Below are 23,437 nucleotides of genomic sequence, written 5' to 3'. Positions count from 1 at the left end.
GCAATGTGATTGATTATCAGCTGGGCGATTGATTACCAGCTATTGACTGTAAAGGCCATGCTCCAGACCTGGGGCACGCTTAGGCTTTGGAGCCCGAAAGCCAGGGTTGAATTGGGGTGCCTCTGTTTGCTCTTGGACTTGGGACAAGTCACCTCTCTGTGCTTTGTTTCTCTAACTTGTTGCTGAAGGTCACAGGGAAGACAGTACTTGTCTCTGTGCAGCGTGGCACTTAGTAAATGGTTGCTGACCACACTTTATCATTTACAAGGAAACCGTTCGGTAGTTGGGCCTGATGGGTATTAAGCTAATCCTGCGGAATGAAACGTAACGGGCTGTTGAGTTGACTTTGAAGTGGGAGGGTTCAGCCGTAACCACTAGCAGACGTGAGGGCTGATACCGGAATTATTGGAGCTGGTGCTGCTGGAACCATTTAGAACATGCTTTACAAAGTCCACCCGAAACTGTAGCTGAAGTTCCTAGTCAGCTCCTGGTGTGTTACCCAAACTAAAAACTGGCTTCTTGATTGGAGCCTGGTCCTGAACTGAAGGAGCCCAGGGCTGTGTTTCTTCATGGCTCAGCCCAGGCTGAGTGTCCCTCAGCCAGGTCCTTGGGACCAGAAGGACTTCCGATGTGAGATTTTCTTGAATTTGCTGTGTTTTCACACATGCACTGTCTTAGTTTCTCAGTGGATATTCTGTCTGGCTCATGGTTTCAGACCATGGTCACTTAGCCATCCTTTTCCTGGGCCCCTGGCCCAGGCAGCACACTTCTGCAGCAAGGACCCTCTCATCATGGTCTCCACTACCTCCCAGTAGTTTATCCCACCCTCTGCTGGTCCGCAGGAGGAGCTGCTGATTTAGGCCAAAGCCCTCGTGACCCAGTCCCTTCCCAGGGCTTCTCCTCTGGGAAGAAGTTCTGCACTGAAGAACCAGGACTTCAATACCTGTACCTTCAGGGACGGGCCTCACCTCTGAACACGAGCTTCATTTACGTCTGCTGCACATCTGAAGTATGCAGGCTGAAACCACTCAAACAGAACTCCACATCAGTATTACACGAAGCAGTTTCCTGGTCTAGAATTTTCCACTTTCGTGGCATAATATTGGTACTCAAAAAGTCCTGGATTTGGGGGTTCTGATGTTCAAACGAGGGACGCCCCTGCTGAGGTTGTTGCAGGCTTTCCTGGAGCCACCTTAATCTTCCCGAGCTCCTTTGCGATGCTTAGAGCACACGTGGGGACACAGGACGTAGAAAGGCTAAATCTTAACAAAGCCAGAGGCCATGGGAGAGCACAAATGCTGCCTTTAGTAAGTTCCTTGTGCCAGAATTAGCTTCAGAGTAATTCGGAACTGGCAGGGCCTCGTTCAGGTTGAGCTTGCTAGGACTCTGGCTGTAGTGTTTGCTGCCCCAGCTCAGCCGGCCGTGGCCTTAGTTTGCCTGTAGTGTCTAGAACTCTGCTCTTCGGCTGACGGCTTGTTCAGCTCTTGTTCAGACAACAGGTGGCCGCAGATCTAACCTTTTCTACAGGAGCCAGATGTCAAGTCAACAGCATACGCGGTGTCGTCTTTTATTTCTTATTTGTCTGGCTTTTTTCTTTTATTTCTGGAGACAGCATCCCAGTGTAGTCCAGGCTGGCCTCGAATTTTTTATTTTAATTGATGCGTGTGGTGCATAGGCTGCGCGTCTGCCCGTGCAGTTCTTGTATGCCTGGTGCATGTGGAAGGCAGGAGGGCATTGGCTCTCCTGGAACCGGGAGCTAAGGAACCAAACCCCGGTGCCCAGGAAGAACAGTCAGTGCTCTTAGCAGCTGAGACACCTCTCTTAGTGCTCACCCTTGAATTTTCAACTCTCCTGCCTCAGCCTCCGGAATACAGGAATTTCGGCTTTAGTGTCGGCTGTGTTAGCTCCCAGCCTGGGGTCTGCTCGCTTCCTCCCTCACCGCTCCTCCTCCTCCTCCTCCTCCTCCTCCTCGGCTTTTAACTGTCTTTTCCTCCGTTTCCTCTCTTTCCCGTTCCTGGCGGTCAAACCCGCTGATTGTGAGCTTATGCCAGGACTCGGGTTGTCGGCCCTCTGAGTGCACAGAGAAGCTCTCCTTCCTGGCACATGGGGAGCGCTCTGAGTGGCTTTGGACAGAACTGGACTGAGCCGCCCTTGGAGGCTCGCCGCAATCCCCCACCTGGTCCCTGTCTAAAACTTGGCTAAGTGGGCCTTGTTTTGTGTCTTTCAGGTTTTCGTTTTTCAAAGTTCTTCCCGGAGATTATGAAATCCTTGCAACTCACCCAACCTGGGCGCTGAAGGAGGTGACCTTTGACCCATGGCTGCGGTGGTGCCACTGTGGCGGTGCCACCTCGGCGGATTCCTTGCTGGGTGGTGGTTTTTATAAAGTCCCCCACCCACCACTGTCACTGCATTGAGCAAAGTCTACACCAGGAGTTCCCAGGGAATGTTTGTTGTTTTCCGGTCAAGAACAGAAATCTATAAACATGCTAACTAGTCTAGAGGCCTGATGTCCGCACACCCGAGGGGAGCCATCTCTTAAACAGCCATATGACTGTTGGGGGGTGTGGGGTGGGCTGTGAACCATCATACCCTGTGTGCCAGGCTTCTGTTTTATTTCCAGGAAAGAAAAAGCAGTGATTTCTTCTTTGGTTTAAAATTTCAACTTTTCTGCTTTGTATCTGAACTTTTAATCAAAAGCGGCTGAGCTGTTAGCAGCAGTGACAGCCCACACCTGTAATTCTAGGTCTTGGGATGCTAAACAGGATTGCTGTGAGGTTTCTGGCTAGCCTGGGCTACATGTATAGTGAGTTCTAGACCAACCTTGGTTATAGAGTGAGACCCTGTCTCCAAACAAAGAAAAGCCCGAAGAATATTTAAAAGGTTATAAGTGTTTGAACCTATCCTATAAAGGCCAGTTTCTAAAATAGTATAGTACCTAGCTTTCTCTCTGAGACTGTAGCCCAGGCTGGCCTCTAATTCACAGCAATCTTCCCACTCCAGCTTCCTAATGCTGGGCTGGCTGGTGTAAGCCACCGTGCTGTGCTGTCAGGGTTTAGTGCTGTTGAAGCTAAGACCCTTTTCTTTTTCTAGGCAAGTACCACGGTGCGTGTGACAAACTCTAACGCTAACGCGGCGGGTCCCCTCATAGTGGCTGGCTATAATGTGTCCGGCTCTGTCCGCAGTGACGGGGAGCCCATGAAAGGGGTGAAGTTTCTTCTCTTTTCTTCCTTAGTGAACAAAGAGGTAAGCACACAAAAATAAAGAACCAAGACCAGGTCGGGGAGTGGCAGGCAGGGCCAGGGTCGAGCACTCCCACGGTGGGTGGTTTCTCCAGTGCCGGCACCGTGAGGCCGCAGAGGTGGGGGCCGCTCTGGCTTTGACGAGGTCTACACAGTATCAGGTTCTGACGAACACCCTTGCTCTGTGGTATCTTGGGTGCATCACCTCAGCTTCCTTGGCCCGTTTTCTTTCGGCGTGTGTGTGGTGGGGGAGCCTCACCGCTTCCCCTAAGAAGACGTCTCATTTTTAACTTCCGAAGCTGGGTGTGAAGATTTGTGTTCCATTTGCCTGCATGGGTCCCCGGCTTGAGAAGCCCAGGCACTGACCTCTACTAGTTGGCCTGGCTTTGCTTGTGGTTGTTGGCAGTCGGCACATGGAAATGGAAGTGTCTTCTTCCCTCCCTTAGGATGTCCTGGGCTGCAATGTGTCCCCAGTGTCCGGGTTCCAGCCCCCAGACGAGAGCCTGGTTTATCTGTGCTACGCCGTCTCCAAAGAAGACGGCTCGTTTTCTTTCTATTCATTGCCGAGCGGGGGCTACACTGTGGTGAGTGAGTGGGCAGGGCTCTATCTGTTCGGGACACTAAGGCTCAACAGGAGCCCACGCCCTCTGGGTGCCGCGTGAGCCAGCTCTCCAATGATGCTGTTGGTGAGGTACACCAACACAGAGGAACGGAGCTTATCTTAGAACCCAGTTTGAGTTCCTGACTGTCGGGGGTGAGGCCTGGGTGTGGCCAAAGCTGGAATGCAGGGAACTAGAAGAGAAGAAAAGATGGGATTTTGACACACCGACAAGGGAATGCTGACAGTTACGAGACGTGTGACCTCCTCCTGTCCGTCCCTGGTTCCTGAGGGTGCCACCACCCAGCAGTTCTGAAGAGCTTGCCTGTAGCACAGGAACGGCTAGCCTTCGGACACTGCAGCGTGACCCTGCTGTCTCCAGATGGCTTGGGTCACACAGCTGTCCTGCGACATGCTAGGACATGGGCTTTTGGGGGAATTTAAGACCCTAACCAGTAATACATATTGAATGACCAAATGTGGGCTGCCTGTCCGTGGACATTCAGCCTAGCAAGGATAGATCGGATGTCCCTAAAACTGAAAAACCCCAGACCTAAAAGACTCGAATCTAAGGACAGCTCTCAGCCCGTGTCTCTGTCCGGTGTGTGTGAAATGTATGGGCTCTTGGCTTCAGACTTAGGCCTGTCCATAAGGTGTCTCATGACGCCCACGGGCACTCCGGCACCCGGCCGGTTCTGCAGTGAGAAATACTTACAGTCACAAGCGTGTTTGCACTGTCCACAGCCTGTACTGAAGACAAGACATGGGCTTCTCATTAGACCAGCAGGGACTGCCTGTGGGTTGTCTAGGCTGCCAGATGCAGGCGGACACGGATTGCCGAGTTGGGACAAAGATGCTCCCGGTCACCAGACTGCTCCTTGCAGGTGCCGTTCTACAGAGGGGAGAGGATCACCTTCGACGTGGCGCCTTCCAGACTTGACTTCACCGTGGAGCACGAGAGCCTGAGAATCGAGGTGAAGCCTCCCAGTTCCCTGTGCAGGTGTTGGGGTTCCCAGCCCAGGGCACAGGTGTTGGGGACACGTCCGCATCAACACCTGTGCAGAACGGCTGTCGGAGGGAGTGGGGCCGCATGCTGTAGCCTGGGGTACCACAGACCCCCTCTCTTACACAGCACCTTCGTCTTGCAGCGCTTGCTAGGGCCCTGGTCAGTGCTGCCCCTTCAGTGAGGTGTCGAGTTCTGTGCAGTGGGGGTTTCAGGAGGCAACAGTCCTTCTGAAGTTAGGATTTAGCAATGGGAGGAGCCAGCGCCTGTCTAGATAAGCAAGTTAGTAAGAGTGTTAGAAGGCGGTCAGTGCCCTCTGGGACAGAAGGAGGGCCTTGCAGTTCAGGCCAGGGCTGCAGGGCTGTATCTCAAGCCAGTTCTCTCTGAAGGGGACTGAGCCACAGTCTGAAGCAGAGTAGGTGAATTAGACCTAAACTGTGGTGAATGCAAAGGTCTCCAGGCAGCAGTATGCCTGGAGAGTCTGAGCCACTGAGGAGGCCAGGGAAGCTGGAGTAGAGGGGAGGAGGGAGGGGAGGAGGGGAAGGAAGGAGGAGGAGGCAGAGGCTTGGTGAGGTGATAGCATAGAGCCTGGGGGTCTCTTCCCTCTGATGCTGCTGAGTTGGGTGCTACCGAGGAGAGGTGTGGTGAGGAGAGCTGTAACTGGGAGTCCGGGAACCAGTTACAAGGCCAGGGCAGTAACAACCACACGAGTACCGGAGTGCATGGACCACGTAATAGGGCAGGCTCGTCAGACATGGTAACCGCATTTTCATCACTCCGATGTGTCTTTAAGAGCAGATGACAAGTGGTCCCTGCTGGCAGCTTGCAGTATGGAGGAAGCACACAGGGACACCTGCAGTAGTGCTAGTGAAAAGCTGCTTTTCATACCGCGATGAAAAGCAACCTGCTAAAATAGTGCAGTCGAAGGAGCCGGCCCCGCCCTCTAAGCCTGCATGGGGCCTCTGACTGGTTGCAGGAGGCCAGGAAAATGAGCCTTGAGCCTTTATTGCCTGAACAACCTTGCAGGAAGGGTGTGGCGGGTAGTTGGGCAAAGTACTCAGATGAAGGTCAAATGCTAGTCTTAACCGGTAAGTTTCAAGTCTCACCCGTGTGCGTCAGCACTTGGCACATAGTAAGTGCCTAAGAAAATCGTTTGTTGGATATGTGCCTTAATAAGGGGATACTTAGCTGGCTTACCATTTATTCTCAGAAGGATTATTCTTAAATAAAAAGAAAGCCACTTTCTTATTCTTCCTTGTCCCTCCTCTTCATTCTCCCTTCCTTGCTTTGAGACAATACCACAGTGTGTCCCAGGATGGTGCTGAGGTCACAGGTGTGTGCCTCCCGAGTGCTGAGGTGACAGGTGTGTGTTACCATGCCCTGCACAGTCACACCTGGTGCTTGTATTATAAGTGTGAATGTGTCATCATGCCAAACTAAAATCTTACCACTTTGAGGCTCTCAAATGCCTGCATCTGTTCACTCAGGAGGCACTTACTGAGCGCCTGCTGTCTAGCAGGGAGCCAGGCCACACAGGCTTCAGTGAGCTTGCAAAGCCTACATTTGAATGAGACAGGGTTAAGGTATAGGAAATCAAACAGGCATTTCAGACCCTGAGGCGTTTGATGAAGCTAGGAAATTAGTGGTATTTCAGCCGAAAGCTAAAGTTCAGGGGGATGGGAGCTCAGTGCCTCCGGGGAGAGTCCAGGCCTGGTGCTCTCAGCGAGCAGGACACACACAGTCAAGGTACCAGGCTGTGTTGTGAGTGACTTTGGAAAGGAAGGGTGGGTTGGAAGGAGCCTGTCTAGCCTGGGTTCTGGCTGTTAGGTGTGGGCTCTTGGTCTTTGAAAGGAAATGGCAGGCCATTGGTCTTAGGTGACAGAAGTGGAAATAGGTCAGAGGTTTCAGGTGATGCTTGAAGGGACATGCTGGGGGTGAAGGAAAAAGCTATGGGTCCCAGATAATGTTGGGGTGACAGGTCAGGGGTCCCAGGAGATGCTAGGAGACAGATTGGATTCCCAGGAGATGCTGGGGCCAGGTCAGGGTCCCGGGCCAGATCGGGGTCTCGGGCCATGCAGTTTGTCTTTGAGATGTTGGGGTCAGGTCAGGGTTGCCAGGGAGACCCACAGGCCAGAGGCAGAGACCTGCTGAGTTGGGAAGTGAGTCTGCGGCTGATGCTGTTCACCTCTGATGATCACCCAGGCACCGGAGATGCAGCCGAGAAGACAGTGGCAGCCAGAGGGAGCGGGACTTGTGGAACTGGGGCTGAGAGGGAGGCAAGGGGCCAGCATGGAGCCGTGGTGCGGGCAGGAGGGGTCTTGGTGGCATGGTCATGTGAACCCGCTCTTCACCTTGCAGCCCGTGTTCCACGTCATGGGCTTCTCTGTCACCGGGAGAGTCTTGAACGGACCCGATGGAGAAGGTGTCCCGGAGGCTGTGGTCACGCTGAACAACCAGATCAAAGGTGGGCAGGCACGGCGGTCCCCCGTCTGCTCTAAGGGCTTGTTTTACATCGTGGAACGATGTAGACCCAAGGGACAAGCGTAGTGGCCTCGAAGACCGCTGTGCCCTCACGTACTTGCTGGATGCAAGGTTCTGCAGCTCATCTCTTTGGTCACGTGCTCTGGTTTCACAGTGAAAACGAAAGCTGATGGCTCCTTCCGTCTGGAGAACATAACAACCGGAACATACACCATCCACGCTCAGAAGGAGCACCTCTACTTCGACATGGTCACCATCAAAATTGCACCCAACACCCCACAGCTGGCCGACCTCATCGCTACAGGGTGAGTAGGCCGTCTGGGTAGGGGTTCTGTTGCCGTGATGGAACCCCGTGACCAAAAGCAAGGTGGGGAGGGAAGGGTTTATAGTGGGCCACTGAGGGGAGTGGGCCCCGAGGCAGAGGTCATGGAGGGCCGCTGACTGGCTTCCCAGCCTCCTTACTCAACACGGGACCCTCCCGCATCAATCATCAATCAATCAGTCAATCAATCAATCAATCCATCAATCAATCAGGACTCACAAACTAATAGCTGCAGGCGCGTATGTGTGCTTTCAAGTTAAAGTAGAAGAAGGGGCGGGGGTGGTGAGTGTGCTTCTTTCTGCCCGGCCTGGAGACTTGACCTTGATACCTGGGGGCCAAGGGGTGGAAGATGAGAACAGACTCAGACAGGTTGTCCCAGACTTCCACATGTATACAAGAAGCATGTCTGTCTGTCTGTCAGTGTTAGCAAAAGGTCTTTGAAGTGAGCCCTCCTGTGAGTCCTTTCCTCGGCAGACTCTGGGGGCTTTGTGGGGTGCACACGGTGGTGGATGCGGGCTTCACCACATTTCTGGCCAGTGGCAGAGCTTGTCACCGTCACAGATACCCACACCAAGGACAGAGTGGACAGACATTTAGGGACTCACAGCCTAAGAGAAGTGGTGTTACGAACAGGTGTTGAGGGTTCAAATTTGGTGTCCCATGACCATTAGGTGGCACACATCCTCCCAGATGTTAGGACCTGTTCATCCTGCTGACTGGCACGTAGGTGGCCGGTCCACCGAGGGTGGGGGGCTAGCATTGCAGGGCAGGACTGGCGAGCCTCAGTGGGTAAGGCCAGGCGCTGAGACAGTTAGTGACAGTGAGTGACAGGGTGGTTACCAGCGCTGAAGCTAAGGGGCGGAGCCCCAGCCGACCCCACCTAGTGACCAGGGGTCTGCTGTGACCAGTCGGCTTTAAAAGATTGACGTAAATCATCCCTAGAAGATAATTCTTGGGTTCGAGTCCTTTTCCCTCCCCTCTGTACTTGCATGCTGGGGCATCCATGCTAGATGAGGAGGCAGCTGAGCCACTGAGCTGCCTGTGGACCCCCATGTGCGGTTCTGCACAGAGGCTTTGGCTGAGGCACTGTGCCAAGGGCGACAGATGTAAGGAGCAGTGGACGGGGCCGTTAGCCCCTGTGAGGACGACGGGGGTTGGGGGAAAGGGGCCCACAAGTTTGAACTGTGCCAGGAAGAGTTTGGGAGTTCTGAGAGGTAGATAGTCTGGGGTGGGTGTGGAGGACCAGGGGAGGAAGGATTAGGGCTTCCTGGGCCATTTATTTTGAGTTTCTTTGGGACCAAAAGGAGTTTGGGGGTGTCCATTCTTTATACAATAGCATGTGCTCTTAACCACCGAACATCTCTCCAGCTCCGAAACCATTCCCTTATCTCTTCCCCGATTGCCCAGCTGGGACAGACATGCTTCTCCAGCATTTAGTCTGACCCGTGACTGTCAGCGGAGAAAGTGTCTTCAGTATCATTCCGTCCGAAGCTGCAGGGCCTGCTGTGTGTTTCTCGGGGGGACTGTTCATCGGTTCTCCCGCTTTTGTGAGCGGCATCTGTGGCTCTCCGCTCCTAAGGAGTTCGGTTTCAACTTTGCGTTTGGTCTCACACATGGCACCTAACCATAAACAAAGAATATAGTTTTATGGTCTGCCAACGGCACCATTTTGGAGACAGCTGACAGCTTTCTTTCTGAGAGTTAGCCCAAGTCACCGTAGTGATCTGATTATCTGAAACATTCTTATTACCTGCAGATTTCCAACAAATGGCTTCTGCTGCATTGGGGAGGAGGGGCGTTTGTCACCCAGTGCACCCAGGGCTCTGCCCTGGGCCTGGGCGCAGGCTTTTACAGGTGGTTCTCTGCGGTGAACATCACAAAGTCTGCAGTGGGGACAAAGGGCATTTGTCTCGGGTTGTGGGAGCCTGCCCTGCTGCGTCTGAGTCTCGCTGGGATAACCAGGCTTCTCCTTGCAGGTTCAGCATCTGTGGTCAGATATCCATCACCCGCTTCCCCGACACAGTCAAGCAGATGAACAAATACAAAGTGGTCCTGTCCTCCCAGGACAAGGACAAGGCTTTGGTCACCGTGGAGACTGATGCTCATGGGTCATTTTGCTTTAAAGCAAAACCAGGGGTCTACAAAGTCCAGGTACATGATGTGTTTGGTTTAACGTGTCGGAGGCTGGGAGTGCGGCCCAGGCCATAGAATAGAGCTGTGCTGGCAGGAGCTGTCATCCCAGTGCTGGGGAGGCACAGACAGGCCGATCCCTGGGTTCCCTGGCCGGCCAGACTTGCTTACTGGAGTAGGCTCCAGGCCAGCGGGAAATCCCATCTGGAAGACCAAGCTGGTGGCTTTCGGGCAAACACCACCCAAGGTGATCTCTGGTCTCCACGCTCCCACGCCCTCCCTCAAGCTGAAAAAGCAAGGTTTTTCCAGAGTGTTAGGAGCAATAGTGGGGCACAAGAAGGAGCCTTACATTTCCTGATGTCAGTCTCATTCCTGCCTGTGGATGCTGTGAATAGACAGAGGCCTGTTCTTTCTCATTGTGTGTGTGTGTGTGTGTGTGTGTGTGTGTGTTTGCACAGGGGTAGGAGTGAGCTTAGGCCCTCTAGTACCTTCCTGGGCTCTGGCTCGGACATCATGAGGCCAAGAACAGAGGCTGAGAGCCTGACCGGGGAGGAGCGTCCCCACCCTGACTCCAGGACAGCTAGCAGAGGCTCGCCCTGTCAGGCAGAGAAGCAGGGCAGCACGTGGCCTGGAGTTTCTCCACAGGGGAGTCAGCCTGAGCACAGTTGTGCTGAGCGACAGCACAGCCAGAGGTTTGCCCCGTCCACCTTCTGGTGCACCGGGGAAAGATGGCGTATCTGTAGGTAGCAGGGCTTGCCAATCAAATCAGCCTTGCTCCCAGCTCTAGGGAAGGAGACCTAGGGGTGTTCACTAAGCCTGGGTCTTCTAGAGTGGGTCCTTCCTTCAGTAGGGACAAGTGGAGAAGGACTGTGATGACAGCCATCCTCTGAAGGTGGCCATAGTGACACCACCTGTCAGACGGTTGGAGTTGGGCAGTTCCTTCCTGGGAGTAATCCCCATCATTTTCTGAGCTTGGGAAAGGCGCACACACAGAAAAGGGAACCGGGTGTGATGGCATACACCTGCAGTCCCGGCACTGGAGAGGTTGAAACAGGAGGAGTGCGAATTTCAGGCTAGCCTGGGCTACATAGCCTCTGTCTTAAAGCTACACACAGGAAAATAAGTACAGCCTAGAGAGATGGCTCAGCAGGTAAGAGCACTGACTGCTCTTCCAGAGGTCCTGAGTTCAAATCCCAGCAACCACATGGTGGCTCACAACCATTTGTAAAGGTATCTGATGCCTTCTTCTGGTGTGTCTGAGGACAGCTATGGTGTAAATAAATAAAACCTTGAGAAAAAAAAAAAGTACATGGAGAAAAGAGGTTGAGTTATTCCACAGGCAACTCTAGGGGACATCAGACGTAGCCTCTCTCTGAGACTTGGTTTCACAGGCTGACTTGGACCTGGTGACAGGCTGTTGCTGCCATGTCTGGTTAGGACAGTGTCACTATAAAAATCTTCCATTTTCTGCTGGGCTGGAGGCCGACCCTTCACTATCTTAGACTGAGGAACCGTATTAAAGCCTCGCAGCTTTGGGAAGGCCGAGAGCCACGGCTCCAGCGTCTCCTGTGTTCACAGGTGGTGGTGCCTGAGGCGGAGACCAGAGCCGGGCTCATGCTGAAGCCACAGACGTTCCCTCTCACTGTGACCAACAGGCCTGTGATGGACGTGGCCTTTGTGCAGTTTTTGGCGTCTGTTTCCGGAAAAGTCTCCTGTCTGGGTAAGGTAGCTCAGCGGTTAGGGGGAGCGTTTCCGAATGGGGTGGAGGTAAAGGTGATCTATCCCAGCCCGTCTTGGTCGGGGGTCTGCAGGGAATGGGCAGAGATGTAGAGTGGGGCCAGTTCCCCGCCGGAGTGTCTGCTGCTGACCACAGCCTTGGGGTGCTGGGGACTGAGTCACTCCCTGTACTGACCGTGAGGAAGCCAGGCCTCCCAGGCTTTCTTTCTGAACTCTCCCCCAGAGCCTGAGATCACTCAGGCTAAACACTCCAAAGCTTGTCAGGGTTTGGAATGGCCGTACCGTGAGGTCCTCTGGTCTCTCCTCTGCAGACACCTGCGGTGACCTGTTGGTGACCCTGCAGTCCCTGAGTCGCCAGAGTGAGAAGCGCAGCCTCCAGCTCTCCGGCAAGCTCAACTCCATGACTTTCACCTTTGACAAAGTTCTGCCTGGGAAATACAAAAGTAAGATGGGGCATGTGGTGCTCGTGCGAGATCCCAGGCCGCACCCCTCCTCCCGCTGCGTGCTGAGGGTAGGCCTTTCCTAGCGAACCCTGTCCAGGACCTTGACCCCCAAAGTTAGGTCCCTTTGTCATAGAGGACCCAACTCTAAATGCCCGAAGGAGCACCAGGCTCTCATGTCTGCCACTGCGCTCTAGCTAGAGTGACCTTGGCCTGTCAGTCTGTCTCCTCCTGACTGCCACCTCACAGTCAGGTGTGTGAAATGGCTCAGTAGTCTTTCTCCAGGAGAGAGTAAGAAGTGCAGCACAGGGTTTGGTGGGCAGGGCGGTGCCCCGCTGCTGCCCTGATGCCCGAGGTAAGCCAGTTCTTGCCTTTTTGAGCAGGGACCGGACTTGTACCTGGTGGGAAGTAGACCCTCTCGCGGGGTTGTCTGTTTTTATTGTTCAGCGGGGTCCTGCCAAGCCCATGGGCACCTACTGACTGCCGCTCACAGTTCACTGGCAGAGTCCAGAAGCCCAGACCCGCACAGACAAACAGTTAAAAATGATTACAGAAAGTCTAGCCCCTGGATATCTTGTAATCTGGCGTCTTCTGCCTAGATGGATTTTTTTTGTTGTAGGTGGTGGTGGTGGCCGCTGGTGTCAGGTTTTCTTCGACAATGATCTGCCTTGGACATTTCTGCCCGCTTAGGCATTTTTATGTAAAGTGTATTTTCTCTTTAGACAGGGTCTCACTGGACAGCCCAGGCTGGCTTTGAACTCTTAACCCTTACACACCTCAGCCTTCAGGGTGCTGGGAATACAAGTGCAGACAGGTTCAGCACAGGGTCATCTTCTGCAGCCCGCTAGCAGGTCCCCAGGGGCTCGGTGGAGTGAGTGAGCGAGCGGGGCGCCCCCTTGTGTCTGCCTCGTAGTAAGCATCGTGCATGAGGACTGGTGCTGGAGGAACAAGAGCCTGGAGATTGAAGTGCTGGAGGAAGACGTGTCTGCGGTGGAGTTCCGGCAAACCGGCTACATGCTGCGCTGCGCCCTGTCCCATGCCATCACCCTGGTATGTGCCGCTTCTGAAGCACTCAGAGTGCCCAGTGGGGCCGGCAAGATGGCTCAGCTCGGGAAGGAGCTTGCCACCAAGCTGGGGATCTGTATTAGCTTCTCAGGACCCACACAGTGGGAAGAAAAGAACCAAATCCTGCAAGTTACCCTCTGACCTTACACATATTTTGCAGTGCACACATGCCCTTCTTGTACACACACACACACACACACACACACACACACACACATACAAAATGGCTTATGGCAGTTGCCAGAGCCTGGCACAGCAAGTTTGCGATGACAGTTAAGCCCAGTTCTTTTCTACCCTGAGTTCCCACCTGCCAGGGAAGGCGTCCTCAGGTCGGCAGCTGGGCAGCTCTGGTGCGGTGTGGTGCATGCGGTGCAGCTTGAGCAAGCCCCCTTGCGTTTTTCTGCAGTGTAGGGATCACAGTGCCCCCTCTCAGTCTGGGGCGCCGGGCAGGCTGTGCCTCGTTCAGCATTTCCTTTGGTGTGCGGCTGAGCTCTCCAGGCCGCTCCCTGTAGTTGTATTCCTGGTCCTTAAGCCATTTTTAAAGTTATTGTTTGGTTTTGTTTGTTTGTTTTTGAGATCAGCTGTGTATATCACGTAGCCTCGATTGTCCTGGAACTCACAGTGTAGACCAGGCTGGCCTCAAACTCACAGATCAACTGCCTAGCCCTCCCTAGTGCTAGGATTAAAGATGGAGTACCATGGCCAGCCTAGATCACTGTTAGTTTCTTTAGTGTATATGGGCACTCTGCCGATGCACATCTGTCTTACCTGTGTGCAGTGTTCATGGAAGCCAGGAGTGGGCACGGATCCCCCTGGGGCTGGCGGTACATGGCTGTGAGTCTCCGTGTAGCAGTCAGAACCCGGTTCTTAACTGCTCATCTCTCCAGCACCCCCCCACACCTTTTTACTTTCTGTTTTTGACACTGAGCTTTGCCGAGTTGCCCAGGCTGGCCTCGAACTTTCTGTCGCCCTGCTGTCTGCGTGGCGGCAGTCACAGGGGCTTCTGGGAAAGGGTTTTCGCCCTAGTTTCCTCAGGGGCAGTAGCAGATGTCATTGTCGGAGCCCAGCAGAGAGCTGGACCAGTGGCAGCAGCAGGGTTGCTTGTGACACGGGTAGTACCCGAGCTGGTGTCTCCGAGGCCAGGCCACTGCCTTAGCTGCTACAAACCCTGAGGTACCCATTTTACCCAGGAACAGGCCAAGAACAAGCAATAGACATTCCTCTCCCTAAGCCCTGTGGTCGATTTCTGCTGTCTCTAGATTAAAATCTGAATTGTGTAAGGAAGGGGGGCAAGGACTTGGCTGGCCGAGTCCTGCCTTACCGCCTTGTCCCCTGGTCCCCTGGGCCCCAGCATGGCTTCTCGGTTCTAGCTGAACTGGTTGTCTCCACTGTTGCTGGCCTTTGGTGTATCCCTCTGCGCAGAGAGCCAAGCCTTCCCAAGACACGCAGGTCCTTATTTTTCTCCTACCGTTGAGGCCTCGGCTCCTGTCTCCTACTGAGGCAGTGGCCCCGAGGCCAGCCCAGAGCGTGGGAACTCTTCTTCATAGCAGTGACCGTGATCATTGCATCTCTTCCTTATATCCTATCTGTTATCACTGATTTCCCAAATTAAAAGGTCCCCCTCCCCTCCTCTCCCCAACGCCCACCCTAACAGTCACTCGGTAAACAGGAGCCACCTGAGTGCAAATAGCACAAAAAGTCAGAAGCTTGTGAAGGTTTGCAGTTTTCCTGTGGCACCCAATAGTTCAAATGATTAATGGGCCAAAATGATGGTGGTTCAAAAACAGACATTTTTTTTTTTTTTTTCTTTTTTAAATGTATGGAGTTGCTGTGTCTGTATGTGTACCTGAATGCCAGAAGAGAGCATAAGTTCTCTTTATAGGTGGTTGTGGGATTTGAACTCAGGACCTCTGGAAGAGCAGCCAGTGCTCTTAACCACTGAGCCATCCCTCCAACCCCACAGAAATATTCTTAACCATTGTAGTGTCTTTCCCCATAAGTCACCGTGTTGCCTTCCGCCCTTCAGGAGTTTCATCAGGACGGAAATGGCCCCGAAAACGTGGGGATTTACAATCTCTCCAGGGGAGTCAACCGCTTCTGCCTGTCCAAGCCTGGTGAGTCTGGGAGGTGGGAGTCTGTCACCAGCCTGGACCTGAGGGTCAGAGACCCGGGGTCCTTTCACCTTCAGACATGTTAATGACGTTGCTGGCCGGTGGCCTGTCCTAGCAGCGATGTGCTGCCTTGCCTCTAGTCCTCCGTGGCCTCTCTAGGTCTATCGAGATACAGTTTACACAGTGTGAAGCTCGCTGGCTGGGGGCTCAGTGGTGGAGCACTAACCCAGTGCTCCTCAAGCGTGGGCTTACCCCCAGCACCACACAAACAACAACGCCCATCCGCCTGAGATGCATGATTGCGAGCAGGCTTCCCAGGTTGTTCAGTCTCTGGCACAGACCCAGCCCCGGCCACAGCTTAGTTTTTGTGCCTCGGCCTGATCGCAGCCGTTGGCTTCTCACATTTAGCATAGTTTTGGAGCTGAGCCACATTGTAGTATAACAGTGCTTTGTTCTTTTCTGTGGCTGAGTTATATTCCATTGTGTGTGTGTAGCACATTCTCTGTGTGCAACCTCAGGGAGTCACAGGTAGAGCGCTCTTGAGTGGGTATGAAGGGTCTCTGGCCGAGGAGAGCAGCCTGCCTGGGGTTTCCGGTCCCATGACCTCAGGTCTGTGATAAACTTTCCTGAGCGCATGTGTTGGAAGTGTCCTCTAGTCTCAGACAGCTGTGTTTGCTTTTCTCTCTGTAGGTGTGTACAAAGTGACTCCTCGCTCCTGCCACCGGTTTGAGCAAGCCTTCTACACCTACGACACGTAAGCTTGGGGACAGGGGGCTTTGTGTGGGTGTGTGGTCTCCTCTTTTGTCTCTTCATTTGTTTCTGAGCACACGGGTATGTTTCTGTCGGGTTCCGTTTGTTTTCTTTTGGAAGAGGTAAGATTAGGAATTTGAGTAAAATTCTCGATACTGGTTTTATGATGATCCTAAAATGTTAGGGAGGGAACGGAAGAGGGCTCTCCTTCCTAAGGATTCCGGCAAGAGGTCTCATTGAGTAAAGGTGTTTGCTGAGCCAGCCTGGAGACCCTGCCTAGGGGAAAGGAGAGAGTGGGCTCACAAGGCTGACCTCTGAGTTCACGTGTGTTCTGTTGTACCGGTTCCACCTCCTGACAGTGATAGTAATAGAGTTCTGGAACTTCAGAAAATGGTCTTTAAACTAATTCCGCTCTCAAAATATCACACCCTTATTCTCGGTAGACCCCACACACACTTAAACAATGTAAACATGGTGGCCCAGCCAGACTTCCTCCCCGTCAGCCAGCGCTGGGAGCTTTGGCGTCTCTGGTGGGTGTGTTATTTAGGTTTCTATTGCTGTGGTGAACGCCATGGCGCAAACCAGCCTGGGGAGGAAAGGGTTATTTGGCGTGTTTGTTCCAATCTCAGTCCATCATGAAGGGAAGGAAGTCAGGGCAGGAACTGGAGGAGCCGGTGCCCCAGCCATGGAGGGGTGCTGCTGACTGGCCTGCTCCCTTTAGCTTGCTCAGCCTGCTTCCTTACACAGGCCAGACCACCCCAGGTGTGGCTCCGCCCTCAGTGAGCTGGGCCCTCCCACGTCAATCATCAATCAAGAAGATGAACCACAGGCTTGCCCACAGGCCCAGTCCTGTGGGAGCATTTTCTCAGCCGAGGTTTGCGCTTGCCAAGTGTCTTCATCTTACATCAAGTGACAAAAACCGATTAGGATGTTGTACTGTGAGGCTGTGTTTACTCACCCCAGCCTGCGGGCTGTTTTCTCAGTGTGTCAGGGAGGGTCCACTCGACCCCTCGGAGTCTGTTTAGGGGTTCCTGCTAGCGGCTTCTCCGTTTGATTCCTAGGTCGTCACCCAGCATCCTGACGCTGACGGCCATTCGTCACCATGTTCTCGGAACCATAATCACTGACAAAATGATGGACGTCACGGTGACTATCAAGTAAGAGCAGTGTCCTGTGTGGCAGGGAGCAGGGTGGCTCTGAGTGTATGCGCCAGTGGCCTCCCTCCCTTAACACTCTGGTGACACCGTGGGGTAAACACAGCAGCAGGGTCCTGGCCACAGCTATGTGGGGAGGGGCTTCCTGACAGCTGGGGTCTGCGTCTCCAATTTGTTTGAATTCTTTATATTTTTTTTGGCTAAGGGAAAAAAAGTTCCAGGGTTTTGTTCACTGTAGTTCAGGCGTTTTAGTGACTTAAAACGTTTCTTCTTCCTCTCTGGCTCTTTCCTCGAGGTTGTGAGTAGCCTCCTGTATAGGCTGGAGAGGTACTTGGAAGGCAGGCCTTGCAATGCTCCATGCTGGTGAGGTGTGTCTGACACCCCGATTCTCTCAGGAAGTGAGAGTTTGGGGCGGCATGGCTGTTGCACACAGAGGAACTCTGAGGAACTCACACCTCTCCTCCGGTTAAGTTGACCTTGTCTCCAGCCAGGTTCCTGCCCATCTGTCATGGATACCGAGAATACCACTCAGACACACATACATGTACACATACACACCCACAGATGTACATACAGATAAACACACACACAGATACACAAATACAGAGTAATGTTTATTCATTGGTCCTGGGGATTGAACTCAGAACCCAGGGGCTTGCAAACTCTACACCAAACCACACCCACCGTCCTTCACTTTCATTTTCAGTCAAGTTGTCCAAGCTGGCCTTGAACTTGCTGTGTGATCGGTCTTTCTCTCTCAGCATCATTTGTAGCTGAAATGCCCTGCCTGTGACATTGTGCCCGGAAAGTGTCATTGAGAATTGTCAGGGTTACAGCCCTGGGTTTCGTAGGCTGTAAATGCCCCCGTGGTACTGACAATCTCATGTGGAAGCAAACACACAGATGTGTGACTGTGATCATATTTGAGTGTGTCCTTTGAGCCTGTGACAGGGAAGGCTGGCAGCATTTTGACCTCAGGGCTGGATGGGTGGCAACAGGGTTGTGTGTGGAGCATCCACTGCTGAGTCTCTGGGGTGCAGGCCCTGTGGGTGCCCTGGCTTCTGCTTGCTGAGCGTTCTTCACGGGCCACAGTGACTCCAGGGTACCAAATGCATCTTCATTACTAACTTTTATAGCTTTGGGAGTGGGGCGGAGGGGTCTTCCGGTCACAGGCTTGTGTTCCGGTCACAGGGTTGAGCTGTGTTTCTGGCTGGACATTTCTTCTTGGACCCTTCTGGGGGACCCTGACCCTGCTAGGCTGTATCCCAGCTGCTGGCTCTGTGGCCTCCCTTTGTTCAGAAATGGCATCTCCCGACCTTTTCCTGCTCCTCCTGGTCCAGCAGACTCAAAGCTTTGCCTTTACAGTAACAGTACGCCCAAACCTCTTCCCAGCCCTGTGTGTGACTGTCCGCACCCTTCCCGCTCACTGCGGTCTTGGGCCTTTGCAGCGGCCTCCTGTCCCTCCTCCCTGTCAGGGCTGTTTCTCCTGACTCAGTGCTCTGCACACAGTGGGCACTCCAGCAAGCTTTCCACCCCAGACTCACCGAGAGCCCACACGGGACTCTGGAGGCTGTGTGGCCTCTGCTTCACATCTGGCCCCTTCTGACCTGTCTGTTCTTCCGAGAGGCCTTTGCCCCCCGTGTTTTGATCTTGCCATCTCTTGAACACCCAGTGAGTTTTCCCCTAGAGGACATCACCCCACCACTATCTGCTTTCCTGAGGCCCTCTCCACCCTGACCCAGGCCAAGTACTTTCTCACTCTCTGCCAGTGTCACCATCCCAGAAGGACCTTGACCAAGTCCCGTGGCACTCTGCTTCTTGTCCCCACAGCTGCTGCTCTCTATCATCATCCTCACCTGCCTGCCTGAATTTCCATCCCTCCTTTCCTCCCTCCCTCCTTCCCTCCCTCCTTCCTTCCTTCCTTCCCTCTTTCCCTCCCTCCCTCCCTCCATCCCTCCCTCCTTCCTTCCCTCCCTCCCTCCTTCCTTCCTTCTTTCCTTCCTTCCTTCCCTCCTTCCCTCCCTCCTTCCCTCCCTCCCTCCTTCCTTCCCTCCCTCCCTCCTTTCTTCCTTTCCTCCTTCCTTCCCTCCTTCCTTCCCTCCCTCCCTCCTTCCTTCCCTCCCTCCCTCCTTTCTTCCCTCCCTCCTTCCTTCCCTCCCTCCCTCCTTCCTTCCTTCCCTCCTTCCCTCCCTCCTTCCCTCCCTCCTTCCTTCCTTCCCTCCTTCCTTCTCTCCTTCCCTCCCTCCCTCCTTCCTTCCTTCCTTTCCTCCTTCCTTCCTTCCTTCCCTCCCTCCTTCCTTCCTTCCCTCCTTCCTTTCTTCCCTCCCTCCTTCCTTCCTTCCCTCCTTCCTTTCTTCCTTCCCTCCCTCCTTCCTTTTGTTTCTCTGCATAGCCCTGGCTGTTCTTGAGTTTGATCTGTGTACCAGGCTGGCCTTGAACTCAGAGATCCGCCTCCCGGTGCTGGGATTAAATGCGTGCCAAGCTCCTCTGCATCTTCAGATTTGTAAAAGGTGGTGTGAAAGGGCAGAGGGACTGGATCGTGCAACCAGGCACCCGTGCAGGCTGGCGGCTTTCTGTCAAGTTGGAGGCAGTTATTCCAGGCAGTTCTGCTGGCACCTGCTGCTGTGTTGCAGCTGATTTTCTTATTTATTTTGTAGTTTGTATGTGCACACGTGTATGTGTAAGTGCATGTGTGTGTAGAGGTCCGCATCCAGTCTTAGGTGTTGTTCCTCCGAGGCCATATGCTTTGTCTGAGACAGGGCCTCTTAACTGGCCTGGAGCTTGCTGATCTGGTTAGGTCGTCCAGTGGGGACCCCAGGGGTCGTCCACCTGTCTCTGCCTCCCCAGCACTGGGATTATAAACGCGTTTCCACCATAACTAGTTTTTATGAAGATGTGGGTGTGGGGACTCAGACCCTCATGTTTACATGTGAAGCAGGCACATTCCCAGCCCTAGTTTTTACTTTTTGTAAAAACAATATGGTTACTGCTGTCATATTTTTACTTTAGTTTATATGAGTCTGTGCTGTGTGTACGCAGAGACCAGAAGAGGTCCTGGAATCAAACCTAGGTTCTCTGGAAGAGCAGCCAGCTATTGAGCCATCTCTCCAGCCCCCCAATTAGTGTTTGTAGAACAGATTATGCCGCTGTGCTGTTGTAAGGTGTCTGGGCTTTGTTCGTGAGTCCCCAGTTGTGGAAATGTCAAGTTCCCATGAGCATCGTGTCCTACAGCCTGCCCTGTGTCTCCTTCAGGTCTTCCGTTGACAGCGAGCCAGCCTTGGTCTTGGGACCTCTGAAGTCTGCGCAGGAGCTGCGGAGGGAACAGCAGCTGGCAGAGATCGAGACCCGCAGGCAGGAGAGGGAGAAGGAGGGTGAGGAGGGCAGAGCCCGGCCTCCTGGGCAGGAGATGGTGGACGAGTTACAGGGTCCCTTCTCCTACGACTTCTCCTACTGGGCCCGGTAAGTGCTTGCGCTGGCCACTGCGCTCTGTCTTCCCAGGACGCAGAGCCACCCGGCCAAGCTGAGCCGTTCTCACTCCTTCAGGTCTGGAGAGAAAATCACTGTTACACCCTCGTCCAAAGAGCTCCTTTTTTATCCCCCATCCATGGAAGCCACCGTCAGTGGAGGTGCGTGTCTACTCTGTGGGCGAGTATCATTATCATGACTGTGTTGCTCTCTCTGATTTTAAATGGGTTTTGTGTTATATTTGTAAGCCACACAAAAGCCTATTTGGTGCTTGGTGTCACTAATAGATGTATGTATGTATGAATGTATGTATGTATGTATGTATGTATGTATGTATGTATGTATGAATGTGTGTCTGTGTATATGCGTGCATGTGTGTATGTATGAATGTATGTATAAATGTATGTATGAATGTATGTATGAATGTATGTATATATGTATGTATGTATGTGTGGATGATGCATGGATGGGTGGGTGGATGGATGGATGGGTAGGTGGGTGGATGGACGGGTGGATGGATGGATGAATAAGTGGGTAGATGGATAGATGGGGTGGGTGGGGATGGGGGTGGGAGGATGGCTGGGTAGACAGATGGGTGGGTGGATGGGTGGCTGGCTGGCTGGCTGGCTGGATGTGTGGGTGGGTGGATGGGTGGCTGGCTGGATGGATGTGTGGGTGGGTGGATGGGTGGGTGGGTGGATAACTGGATGTAGGCCTGTATAGATGAGTACTCGGATGGATAGATGAATGGTCTAAGTAGAGATAGCTTCTGTGACTGTAGGTGTGGTGGTGTGTAGTGAGAGTTTTGGAAGTTTGATTTCTTTAAAAAAACAGAGAAATATTGTTTTGTTTTAATCCCAGGTGTGGGATATGGGCTATTTCAGACTGTCCACAGCAGCTGACTGTGATTTGCCTCGAACTCTAACAGATAATTTCTATGATTGTTTGACATTTGGAATTCTGGGGACTTTCCTGAGGGTGTATAAATGCTAGGGCCCTGAGAAGTGAGTTGTTGGTTGGTTGTTAGTTGCTGTTGGTCATGGTTGGTTAGGTAGCTATATACAGAGCAGAAACAACAAGAAGAAATTAGATGTTCTGAAGTTGAAGATCAACTTGTGGGCTGGAGAGATGGCTCAACAATTAGGAGCACTGACTGCTCTTCCAGAGGTCCTTACTCAATTCCCAGCAGCCACATGGTGGCTCACAGTCATCTGTAATGGAATCCAATTCCCTCTTCTGGTGTGTCTGAGGACAGCTACAGTGTACACATATAAATAAAAATAAAATATTAAAAAAAAAAAAGAAAGATCAACTTGCGCCAAGGAGTTCGACACCCTTAATCAGCAGGGAGTAGTCTAATGATAACGTTGCCCCTTTCAAACCCTGGCCTTATTCAGGGAGTTCCCTCCTTCCCTTGCTGTCTTTTCTCTCTTATTTAGTGTTAGGGGTGGAAAGAGTGGAAGAAAGAAAAACCCACAAGGTAGCCAGAGACAGGTGCAGTGGTGTCCTCTGGAGGACCAGTCTTCCTTTGATTGGTCCAGGAGGCCAAAGAAGAGCCATTTTTCCAGTTGCCAAGCTTGCTTGAGTTTGTTGCTTCCGATGGTCTGGGTCTTCCGATCCCCAGGTGTGGAGGGAAGTTCTCTCCTGGGAACGGGCCATTGCGGTGGTTTGCCTGGGCAACATTTGTATGGCGAGTTTACAATTAAGAATGTTGGAAGAGTGAGTTTCTGCTGTGTCTCCCTCTCCTCACTGGCTCCACACTGGGTCTGAGGTGGAACATTACGCCCTGAGAAGATTTCAGGTGGCTTGCTCTTATTCTCTTGAGACAGGGTCTTTCACTGAACCTGGAGGTAGACCAGCAGCTGGCGAGCCACAGCATTGCCCTTGCCTTCTTCCCCCAGCGCCAAGGCTACAGGCACAGGGCTAAACTTGGCTATTTACATGTATACTGGGCTTCAGACTCAGGTCCACACGCTTGCAGAACAGAACGGTCTCTCCAGCCTGAGCTCCTCGTCAGATCTGGGCTCTCTTTCATCAGAGGACTCTAGTGGATGCCTCCCTTCCCTCTTGTTTTCCTTTCTAGAGAGCTGCCCCGGGAAGCTGATTGAGATCCATGGGAAGGCGGGCTTGTTCCTGGAAGGCCAGATCCACCCGGAGCTGGAGGGAGTGGAGATTGTCATCAGCGAGAAGGGAGCAAGTTCACCCCTGATCACTGTCTTCACTGATGACAAAGGTGCCTACAGGTATGTCCCCAAAGAGAAACCACTTGGCTGCTTTCAGGGAACCTCCTGAGGCAGGCTGGGTTGCCTGGGGGAGGGTTATGCTTCCTTTGAAGCTGGAAACGGCCATTTGTAGTGTCTGGTTCTTTTTCCTGCAGTGTTGGCCCCCTACACAGTGACCTGGAGTACACGGTGACCTCACAGAAGGAGGGCTATGTGCTGACTGCCGTGGAAGGAACTGTGGGAGACTTCAAGGCTTATGCCTTGGCCGGTGTGAGCTTTGAGGTAATGTTTCCAAGGCCACTTCATTGAGGGTAATGGAATGTCGGCGATAAAGCACCCAGGAAGTAGAGAGTCAACTCTACACATGGTCGGCCCCCAGCGAGCACAGTCCTTCACGCCGATGCCTCCTCTCTCCGTCAGTGACTTTCCATCTTCCAGAGCGTTTGTTTACATAAGCAGAACTGTGCACTGAGTGCCGGCCTGCCTTCCTGTGTCCGGGTACACTGTGGAGAGACATCCACTTCCTTTTGGTCGTGCGTGTCAGTGGTTTTTCCCGACTTTGGAGGCCAGGTGTCCAGCCCAGACTGGCCTCCGAGCCTCTGGCCTCCCTGTGATGTATAGAATGTATATAGAACGGATCCTTGAACTCCTTCCTCTGTCTACCAAATCCCGAGACGGCAGGCCCAGTATATGCAGATGTCTGCGGTCGGTAGACACATT

The 23,437-nt window shown here is 53.0% G+C and overlaps 1 protein-coding gene across 1 annotated transcript in view; it reads left to right on the top strand.

Moving 5' to 3' along the window:
- Positions 1-23,437, top strand: part of LOC308413317 (BOS complex subunit NOMO1) — a 44,733-nt gene that overhangs the window by 10,142 nt on the left and 11,154 nt on the right. Inside the window, exons 6-22 of the mRNA XM_080908244.1 lie at positions 2,228-2,300; positions 3,091-3,243; positions 3,686-3,823; positions 4,722-4,811; positions 7,199-7,304; positions 7,476-7,626; positions 9,620-9,794; positions 11,352-11,493; positions 11,822-11,953; positions 12,864-13,000; positions 15,042-15,129; positions 15,817-15,880; positions 16,938-17,033; positions 20,283-20,489; positions 20,574-20,656; positions 22,579-22,738; positions 22,873-22,999. Coding sequence (XP_080764370.1) covers positions 2,228-2,300; positions 3,091-3,243; positions 3,686-3,823; positions 4,722-4,811; positions 7,199-7,304; positions 7,476-7,626; positions 9,620-9,794; positions 11,352-11,493; positions 11,822-11,953; positions 12,864-13,000; positions 15,042-15,129; positions 15,817-15,880; positions 16,938-17,033; positions 20,283-20,489; positions 20,574-20,656; positions 22,579-22,738; positions 22,873-22,999 — 2,122 coding nt within the window. The remainder of the gene's footprint in view (positions 1-2,227; positions 2,301-3,090; positions 3,244-3,685; positions 3,824-4,721; positions 4,812-7,198; positions 7,305-7,475; positions 7,627-9,619; positions 9,795-11,351; positions 11,494-11,821; positions 11,954-12,863; positions 13,001-15,041; positions 15,130-15,816; positions 15,881-16,937; positions 17,034-20,282; positions 20,490-20,573; positions 20,657-22,578; positions 22,739-22,872; positions 23,000-23,437) is intronic.

This window comes from Micromys minutus (assembly GCF_963924665.1).
Source record: "Micromys minutus genome assembly, chromosome: 32".
Classification (NCBI taxonomy): Eukaryota; Metazoa; Chordata; class Mammalia; order Rodentia; family Muridae; genus Micromys; species Micromys minutus.
This window is presented reverse-complemented; position numbering and strand designations above follow the sequence as displayed.